Below are 10,702 nucleotides of genomic sequence, written 5' to 3'. Positions count from 1 at the left end.
CCCCCCCCCCACCACTACCCCCACCAAGCCAGGGATCTGGATTTGTCAGCTCGAGGTGGGTAGGGGGCACTGGAGGAGAGCACACAGTGAAAAGTGGGTGTGGGAGGGATGAGTATTCAGTAGGACCGAGTGTGTGTTTTACTGGGACGCATGGAACTGGGTCCCTCACCTCCCTTTTCTGCTGTTCCAATCCCTCGCGTTGTACACGTCTACCTGCTGTAAATGTGTAAACACCATCTGACATGGTCACTGTGTGAAAGGGAATGTTGGTTGGGTCAGAGCTGCTGGTGGGTGAATAACAGAACACTCGTGAAGCATGTTTCTCCAGGGATTTGTTTTCTCTGGCGCCACATTCCTCCGAAAGTGCTTCAATGGGTGTTAGAGACGTTGGGACATATTGAGGTTGCGAAAGTGGTGATGTGCACACACATTCTCTCTTTCACCAGTCCTCATAGGCTGGGTTTGGTGTTAGACTTTCTGTGACTGGTTAGCGAGTTGCTAAAAGGTTGGGAGAGCTGCCATCACAGTAAATGGAGCTGATTGTTTGCTTATTGTTTGATACCTTCAAGCTCGAAGGGACGGAGTGACACGGGCATTTCCAATGTTGTCCTTGCACCCGGTTTTAATCCCCTCTGAAGAGGCATCAATACTCTCTGTGTCTCTTTCCTTCCATCCCTCCACTGCTGTTTATCCAACATTTGGGAAGCTTTAAACCTTCGCGCTGATCACTTCGAATCTTTGCCACCAAGCCGGGCCTCCCAGATCTGTGAGAGAGAGTTCGCTGGAGACCCTCCCACAGCGAGACTGCCAGGAAAGGCTGGTCATGTGAATTGCCAATTAAAAGACTGTTCTGAATATGTGCTGTGGGCACACTCTGTACTTGGCAAGTGTTTGCCATGACATGGTTAGTAGCATGCCCACCTCTGAGTCAGGGATTGTGGATTCTGGATCAACATCAGAGAGAGTCAGGCATGTCATCTGTGCGGATGTTCCAGTGCAGTACTGCGGTGGTGCTGCACTGTCAAGAGGTGCCATCTCTCAGCTGACACTGTTAGAACCTCTCGGGTGGATGCAGATGATCCCAAGGTGCTGCCTGAAGAGGAGCAGGGAGCCCTCTTGGTTTCCTGATCAATATTGATCTCTCAACCAACATATGAAAACTGATTAGCTGTGCACTCTTTCTCTCCGCTGCCTTTGGGATCTTGCTTTGCATACATTCCTTTTGTTAGGTTGGGATGCTCACATGCCATGGAAGATGCTGCATAAATGCAAAACACTTTTGGTATCCCAACGCAGTTGTATTTGTTTTTGGGAGAAACTGGAAAATATTTGGAAGCTCCGCAGAGATCGTGTTTGGGATGCAAATGACCTGTGTGTTTCTGCAACTTATTTATTTTGGAAAAAGTGGGAAAAATAAGTTTGAAATAAAAACACAGAAGGCTGAAAGTACACAACAGTGCCAGAGGGGCTGTGTTTAGATTGTAGTGTTGAGCAGAATCCTGCTGTGTTCATCCAGCCCTGCACCTTGTTGTCTCGGATTCTCCAGCATCTGCAGTTCCTACTATCCCCATTTGATCTCTCGGGCGGACATTTAAAAAAAACCGCAGGGTATTTTTTTGAAGGACAGCAGAGTTCTTTGCAGTGGAGTTAAAATTGTATAAGAGATAGTAGGAACTGCAGATGCTGGAGAATCTGAGATAACAAGGTGTAGAGCTGGATGAACACAGCAGGCCAAGCAGCATCATAGGAGCAGGAAAGCTGACGTTTCGGGCCTCGACCCTACATTAGAAATGCCTTGTTCAATTTTATTCATGAGGCAATATCATTAAAACAGGTTATTTCACCATTTACAAAAGTACTTTATTTCAGAGACTCCTAAGGATGTGGAAGTCACTGTATAAATACACATTCTTTCTTTCACCATTTTTAGTTAGTTGCTTTTGGTGTTGGTTTTTTTGTGTGTTGCTGGACTGGGAGTTGCTGAAAGGTTTGGAGAGCTGGTTGCTCTGTAAATGATTCTGATTGTTTGGCTATTTCACACTTTGCAGGTCTTTGCCTCTGGGCACAACTGATTCTTCGAAGTGCTGTTCTCTCTCTCTCTGCTTCCTCTGAACTGTAAGATGTATTCAGCATGTTGCATGAGCTTGAATGCAGCCTGTGGCAGTCGGAATGCTGAGTTCAGCTCCATTCTCGCTGTTTTGCATGTGCTTTGTGGCACTGACGGAATGCTGCTAATCTTTGTGCTGTTTGCTGAACATTTGACTTGGTGCCTTGATTATTTTAACAGCCATCGTTTTAATAAAAACCTTTAATAGACCGAGCACAGACAGCATAACGATGAAAGCGACCGTGACTCACATTAAATCTGTCTGGCTGTTAATATTTTCAGTGTTAGAGGCAGGAAAGGCGACACTGTAATAAAATATCCCAAAGCACTGTTTCTGAAAAAGCATGTCATTCACCTGTTTATGAACAGCATTACAGCTGCTGTTTATTTTTAGCTGGACTGAAAGCGGAGGTTAGGGAATTCTGGATTATTATCTCGTACAACCGCACTCATCACTAAACAGATCCCCGCACTCATTGCTGAGTTGTTAGCAGAGTCATCTGTAAAGACATTATTGAAATGCCGAGAACCTGGCACTTGAGGGTTTAACATTCCCACTGCTTGCTCCTGGATACAGTAGGGGCACATATTCCACTTACACGGTGCTGTATTGAGGTGCTGCATTGTCAGAGGTACTAGCTTTCAGATGAAACATGAAACCAAGGCTCTGTTTATTATCCCAGGCAGCTATATAAGAAAAATTCACAGCTAATGCAAAGGGCAGTGACATCTTCAAGCCAACATTTACCCTGCAGTCAACACAGCACACACCCAGTCCGTGCGCGCACACATTCTGAATTGCATGCTCTGTCGTACGTTCCCTGTTACCCATGCACACTCACATATCCTCCCTCAGACTCTCTCAATTATGCACTCTTGGAGGCCACACACTCTCTCTCACACACACACCCGCAGTCTCACACGTGCACACTCTCTCAATGTGCACACAAGGTGCACTCACTCTGTGTGCACACACTTGCACTCATACAGGTGTGCACTCGTGCACACAGGAACTCACACATGCACCCTTACACTTTTGTGCACACACTCACATGCACATACTCTCTCACATACACGCTCTCACGCGCACACGCACTGTTGCTCGCTCGTGCTCCCTCCCTCCCCCTCTCGCCCTTTCTCGCTCCCTCCTCCCTCCCTCGCTCAGTGGCACACGCAGTCTCTCTCTCCATCTTTCACACATTTGCACTCTCCCAAGCACACTGTCTTGCATGCACACATGCACATTCACACATGCACTGCTCACATTCTCCTGTGCACACATTGTGTGTGTGTGTATACTCTCTCTCACACACATAAGCTTTCTCCCACACTTTAATCAACCTGGAAATAAACAGATTGTCTTAAGAAGCAGACTAAATGGGGTTTAGAAGGGGCAACCTCTTTGAAATGTGTAAGATTTTGAAGGGATTTTTATATTATTTGTTCTAAGGTACATGGCTGATCCATCCCACCCCTAAAGTGACACAGAGAATTCTGGGGCAAGTTTTGGTCAATTTAGTTGAGTGAAGGGACCAAGCCTTTTGTACAGAGGTAGCAGTGAAGGAACAGAGTGATCCCAGGGGATGGGAGGTACCTTTGATTGACAATGATTGGGAGATGCTCAAAGTCATGGTGGGGTGTGGGTCAGTTGGGAAACATCGATTTCCATTGGCTGGCGACGAGTTGAGTACATCAACTTAAAATGGTGAGCCAAACAACAGGAGATCCAATGCCAAAACAATGTGCAATGTTGACTGCTGTCTGGAACAGTTACAGGAGCAGATTCCAAAGGGAGGTTGATAACTATGTTGAAAGGTTTGGAGCGGAGTGAGCTGGCAGGGGCAGTGATGGACAGAATGGTCTCCTGGTGTGCTGTATGATTCTGTCCATTCACCACAATATTGTTTCTGTTTCATATGGAAGGGAACAAACGGCAAGGGGAATAAAGTTAACTCTGAAGGTTAGGAATTTTATGATTGAAACATTTTTGAGGGGTTTGTTTTTCTGATTTAGGTGAAAATATTTCATGGCATCCTATCAGTGCAGTGGTGTATTGATTCATGGGTCTTTGTTGGGATCTAGCTGTACAAGGGGCCTTTATTCATTCACTGGATGAGGGCATCACTGGCCAGGCCAGCATTTATTGTCCGTCCCTAATTGCCCAGATGGCAGTTAAGAGTCAACCATGTTGCTGTGGGCCTGGAGTCACATGTAGGCCCAGACCAAGTGACAGAGGCTAGTGCCATAGTGGAGCACAGGAAGAGAATATCAGCCATTCAGCCCATCAATCCTGTTCTACCAGGTCTTGGATGATCTATATCTCAACTCCCTCTAGAGCCAGTGGGATGATTTGAAAAACTCTTTGAAAGGTCAAACAGGTTCAAATGGCCTCCTGTGTTGTGATGATTCAATCTCACTTAAATCTTACCTTGTGTTTTTTTGTTGATTATTGGCAGATTGCTGGAGCCAGAGAGTGTAGAGAACGCCCTTGAAGGATTGAGGCTTTCGTCGGAGCGAGGTTCTGAGCACAGCTGGTCTGAGCGAAATGTGCCCGCCAATGAGAATCAGGCCCGGGACTGGCGTCAAGGCCCAGTCAATGCTATGCTGAGCGGACACCAGGACCAGGGAGTGGATGGGGACCAACTCGAACGGACACCCACGTCTGATGGTCCGACGAGCCAGGGGTTGAGTCAGTCCTGGGCCGCGGGCGGGAACCCGGCCTGGTCTGGGGAGACGCGGGCATCGCCCAACAGGAAGAAAGGGATGCCCCAAACGGGCAAGTATGCCTGGCAGCAGGAACTGCCACAGCCTGGGGCGGCCGCTGTACTGGAGACCACCCAGCTGCTGCCTGACCTGCCCCAGGTGGGCACAAGCGAAGCACCAACTGCTGTCACCGATCGGCTGCCAAGCTGTGCTGCTGGCACTGAGCCCCGGCAGCCTCCACCCAGCGGATCTTCTGGGCCTGCCCATGCCCAGGCTGGGAAAGCGGAGCTGAGAGAGGGCACCAGAGAGAGCTGGGCCTTCCCTTCCTTCCCGTCGGATTCTGCTCGTCCTCCTTCTCCACAGTTTGCCCCTCAGAGACTCACCGACAAACCGCCCCCTACCGTTGAAGGTGACAGGCTGCCCAGGTAATTACTCAGGAACTCATGGTTTAAAAAGAAACCTCCTTCCTTTACCCCTGCACCCTCAGGCTGTGGGAGTTTCAGCACGTATTGGCCATCCCTAAATTGTCCTGCAGAGGGCAGTGTTGTCTTAAACCCGCTGCAGTTCTCTATGGGGTCGGTAGACCCACAAATGCCATTAGGGAGGGAACTCCAGAATTCTGACCCAGGGACGGCGATGTATTTCCAAGTCGGGATGGTGAGTGGCTGGGAGGGGAACTTGCAGGCGGCGGTGCTGCCATATGTCTGCTGCCCTTCTCCTTCTAGATGGACATGGTCACAGGTTTGGAAGGTGCTATCTGAGGAACTCTGCTGCGCATCTTGTAGATGATGCTGCTACAGAGTGCTGAGCGGTGGAGGGTGTGAATGTTTGAGTTGGTGGATGGGGGGGAGTCCCAGTCAAACAGACTGAATGTGTTTTATACGAGGTCGTTCCATCTATTATTGATAACCCAAGGTGAAGACTCTCAGTGTGGAACGCTGCTACAGTACAATGTCATAAAAAATATAACAGAATAAACAACGAAGCAATCTAAAGTTTCCCTTCTTTAAAGAAGGCCGAATGCTAGGGAAGACAGACTGGGATGATGGGAGGAGGCACAGAGTGAGTGAGAAAATGAGTAGGACTCTGACCTGCGCTGAAGGTTGATGTCGGGGTGGTGGGACAATGTGTCGAGGAAGACGCATCTAGTTGTTGGCTCTGAAACTGGGAAAGGAATCAAAAGGGGCAGTTGAACAGCTCATTGACCACCACAACAATGGCACAGAGAAGGTGGGAGAGATTGTGGTGGGGAGGGAGAGTGAGTGAGTCTGGTTACAGTGGGTGAAAGGTAGGCCTGCAATCACAGTGGGTCAGCCCCCCGACATGTGGGGACAATGTCCAAGCCTCAGGAGACAGCAAGATCTGCTGATGCTGGAGTCAGAGATAACACAGTGTGTGGAGCTGGAGGAACACAGCAGGTCAGGCAGCGTCAGGGGAGCAGGAAAGCTGATGTTTCGGGTTTACACCCTTCATCAGGACTCGCGCCTCTGGCTTTAGGGAGGATTAGCAGGCGCTGAAGGGCAAGGGAGATTTAACCCAAAGGAGTGAGCCAAGCTTTCTGAAGGTGGCTCTAACAATGGAGGGCGAGTTAGCTGGGGCCCTCCTCCCTCAGGATAGTTACGTGGAGAGATTTCAGAAGCCGGGATTGCTCCCTAAGGAAGAGATGGTTAAGGAACAGTTTAACCGAGCTGTTCAAAATCATGAAGGGCCTTAACAGAATACTTGGAGGAAGCCTCAGTAAGCAAAGGAGACAGCTGATGAGTATTGAGAAGAGAACAAGAGGCAATGTGGACAGTCAGGTCAGAAAGGGGTGGTGAGACCAAGAACATTGTTACGTGAAGAAACATGAGTGAAAATGATCAAACCAATAGGAATGCCCACGTTTAATTCTGTTCTCCGGTAACGAACAGGGAAGTTTCTTTCTATCAAACGGGGATTTTTATGTGAGCTCTGCTTCTGTATTGTTAAAGTTAACAAGTAGCTGAGGCACGTAGCTCAAATTTGATTTCTTGGTCAGTCAGCTGGTCTCAGGGAAGTGTCCAATGGCCTGAGTGTCCTAGGGTTGAGGAGTGAGAGCTATCAGTTTCCCTCATGGCTGTTAAACAGCGACTCCTGCTGGCAAGCTCATGTCTGTGCACGTTGGGGTGCAGACCGGAATGAACTGCAACGTGATGCCAAATAGTCAACACTCTTTATCTCTGCTCTGCACCTGCAGTACCACAGCTTCTTTTTCCTTTTATTGCCCATCCCCGACTGTCCTTGAATGGAATGGTTTGTTAAGCCACATCAGAGGGGTGTTAGGAGTCAACCACATTGCTGTGGATCTGGAGTGGAGTAGGCCAGGCAATGACAGGAGCTTTCGGGGACATTAATAAACTAGAAAGGTTTGTTTATGGCAATTTTAGCCATTAATTCTGAAACCTAATTAATAACGTTGAAATTCTAGCAGCTGCTATGGGACTTGAAGCCATGTTCCCAGAGCATTTCTCTCTCTCTCTTTGGATTCCCAGTTCAATGGCAATGCTACTGAGCCACCTTTTTTCCCTGAAATGGAAAGTGAGGAAACTTTTAAAAATGACTAGTCAGGCGTCAGATGCAAGTGTTGTGCTGATCTTTGGGCATTGCGTTTTCAGAAGGGTGTTGGGGCTTTAAGAGGTACAGAAGCAATTTACTCGACTGGTACCAGTTACATCAGTTCAGTGTAGAGAGGCTGAGTGTGTTCTCCTTAGAACAGAGTCAGTTGAGAGGAGATTTGATATAATTGATAAAAATGCTGAAAGCTATGAAACAGTTAGAGTCGACAAGGAGAAACCGTTTTATGTATCAGAATGGCCATTAATCAGAGGACACCGATTTAAAGCCATGGACAAAAGAAGCAAATGGGTTGGGGAAAGGTTTGTTCACACAGCAAGGTAGTTTCCTAACTCTGTATCCCTGTCCCTCTGGTGTGGTACTGTCACTGAAGGAGACCCTTATATTGTAACAATGTGCGTTTGTGCAGTAAATCCCCACAAGAGGTGCCTCTCAAGGGAATATTGACAAACATAAAACCAACCCTGAGTCGATCGATGAGATGTTGGTGGCAGGTGATCAGAGCTTGGCCAGTGAGGGTGACTTTCATATTGGAATACAAAACCCACCAGAGCAGCTGTCGTGCTAAAGATGAACAGATGTGCATTTACATAGCACCCTTCACATCCTCAGGATACCTCAAAGCCCCGCCAATGATGTAGTTTTAAGGTGCCACCACTGCAATATCACAGGAAACCCAATTTGCACACAAACACGTCGATGTGAGTGATGAGATTTTTAATACTCTTACATGGGGGGAGGGCATCACTGGTTAGGCCAGCATTTATCACCCATCCCTAATTGCCCAGAGGGTTAAGAGTCAACCACATTGTTGTGGGTCTGGAGTCATATGTAGCCCAGACCAACTAAAGATGGCAGATTTCCTTCCCCTAAAGGACGTTAATGAACCAGATTCTTTTTTTTAAACGACAGCCATCAGTGGTTACTCGATCACCATTAGCCTAGCTTTAAATTCCTGATGTTTTTCCCTTAATTCAAATGTCACCATCTGGCATGATGGGATTTGAAACCACATCCCCACAGCAAAAGCAATCTGGGGTCTAGCTTACTAGAACAGTGACGTCACTACCTTCCCCTTAGTCAAAGAGGTAAATTTTGGTCAAGGAATGGGCACAGGGAATGCGAGGCAACTCCCTGTTCTTCTTCGTCACAGGATATTTAACATTCACTTGGAATCACAACTTGAACAGTGTGACCCACAGCAATGCTGTTGTCTGAGGATTCCTCACAGCAGAATGATTTAATTCTCTCTGTCTCCGCATCGTCCTGAGTTTCAGCTCCCGGGTCAAATCTCCTCAGAAGGGGGTGATGGGTGCGTAAAGACTGAGAGAGAAATGAAAATTGATTAAATTTTTTTTAAAAAATCAGCACCAAAAGCACAGCAAGATCCCACCACGCGCTGCCTTTCATAATCTGACACCCCCCCTCCATCCCCAGCAGCACAACAAATCCCACCACTCACTGCCTTCCACCATCTGACAATACTCTCCCCTCAGCACAGCAAGATCCCACTGCTGGCTGAATTTTCCACAATCTGACCACTTTATCCCACAGCACAGCATGCTCTCTAGAACAAAATGTTAAAGTTTGCAGATGATACCAAGATGGGTGGGAGGGTGACTGTGATGAGGATGCAGAGAGCCTTCAGCATGATCTAGACAGGTTGGGTGAGCAGGAAAATCAATGGCTGATGCAGTATAATTTGGATAAATGTGAGGTTATTCATCTGAATGGCTGTAAATTGGGGGAGGGGAGTGTGTGCAGCAGGACCTGTCCTGCTGTGTTCATCCAGCTCCACACTGTGTTATCTCTGACTCCAGCATCGGCAGTTCTTACTATCCCTTCTTTTTATTCCATATCCTTTCCGTAAACATCCTTTCAGGTGGTAGTAGGAACTGCAGATGCTGGAGAATCTGAGATAACAAGGTGTAGAGCTGGATGAACACAACAGGCCAAGCAGCAAGGATGCTGCTTGGCCTGCTGTGTTCATCCAGCTCTACACCTTGTTACCTCTCATCCTTTCAGGTGGATTGTGCTGAGCTATCTTTTGTTATGCATGCATTCTTGCAAATGGCCATTCAGTGCATTATACCTGACTCCAGATAACTGTCTTATCAGTCATTCTGGTTAGTCAATGCAAAGGATTAGCAGCTAATCACAATGAGGGAAGTGATGTTTGTGACTATCTTGAGGACCCCATTCAGCTTGTGTGTTGATGTGCACGATTGCAGAGAGTCTGGGTGAGTTGCTGAAGCAAACTGGGCAGTCGCCCTTAGCTAAGGATCTGTAACTCCTTCTCTCTGCGCTGACTGATCGTTTATGCCTGCTGTTTCCTTTATTGGTGACAGAGAGAGGTTTGTTTTCTCTCCGTGTGACAGAATCGAGAAGGTGACGGAGAACAACACGACGGTGAAGAAGGTGCCGATCAAGATCGTTTGTTCGGAAAGCCAGACAGAGAAGGAGAGCCGACACAACCTGCTGAACAAGGTGGAGCACACGAGCTGCGGCCTGAAAGAGCAGCGAGAAGCCATTGGCAGCTGCGAGCATTCTTCGGTGTTCAGCACCTACAGCAGGGAGGAGCTGGAACTGCTTCGGGAGTGCACTTCTCCTGAAACTGCCCAGTCTGAACAAGCAGCAAGCAACTCCTGGGAAAGCAAGCCACTCTCTCCTGTGCCCAGCTACGGGAAGACTAAGGAGAAGAGCATCGAAGATATCAAGTCCGAGGAGTTGGCGAGGGAGATTGTTGGCAAGGACCGAACACTGGCTGATATTTTGTACCCGAACTCTAAGCTAAAGACCACCATGGATTTGATGGAAGGTATCTTCCCCAAAGACGAGACTGTCCTACAGGAAGCTCAGCAACGCAGGAAGCTGCTTCCGACTCGACCTTACTCGCCCAAGCCTGCAGAGGACAGGTAAAAGGTCATTGTGGGGAATTCACATGGAGGTGACTGTTGAGGGTTCCCAGCTCACTGGAACTTAGTGAGGCGGTAACTGCAGTTGTAGAGTCACATAGCACGGAAACAGACCCTTCGGTCCAACTTGTCCATGCTGACCAGGTATCCCAATCTGACCTCGTCCCATTTGCCAGCATTTGGCCCATATCCCTCTAAACCCTTTCTATTCATATACCCGTCCAGATGCCTTGTCGATGTTGTAATTGTACCTGAGATAGTAGGAACTGCAGATGCTGGAGAATCTGAGATAACAAGGTGTAGAGCTGGATGAACACAGCAGGCCAAGCAGCATCAGAGGAGCAGGAAAGCTGACGTTTCGGGCCTAGACCCTTCTCTGAAGAAG

The 10,702-nt window shown here is 48.0% G+C and overlaps 1 protein-coding gene across 5 annotated transcripts in view; it reads left to right on the top strand.

Annotated features, from left to right (window-relative positions):
- Positions 1-10,702, top strand: part of shroom2a (shroom family member 2a) — a 305,723-nt gene that overhangs the window by 287,729 nt on the left and 7,292 nt on the right. For all 5 annotated transcript variants that reach the window (XM_048602587.1, XM_048602588.1, XM_048602589.1 and 2 more), the window contains 2 exons: positions 4,564-5,235; positions 9,781-10,317. In XM_048602587.1, coding sequence (XP_048458544.1) covers positions 4,564-5,235; positions 9,781-10,317 — 1,209 coding nt within the window. The remainder of the gene's footprint in view (positions 1-4,563; positions 5,236-9,780; positions 10,318-10,702) is intronic.

Source organism: Rhincodon typus, chromosome 11 (assembly GCF_021869965.1).
Source record: "Rhincodon typus isolate 14 chromosome 11, sRhiTyp1.1, whole genome shotgun sequence".
In the NCBI taxonomy this organism is placed as follows: domain Eukaryota; kingdom Metazoa; phylum Chordata; class Chondrichthyes; order Orectolobiformes; family Rhincodontidae; genus Rhincodon; species Rhincodon typus.
This window is presented reverse-complemented; position numbering and strand designations above follow the sequence as displayed.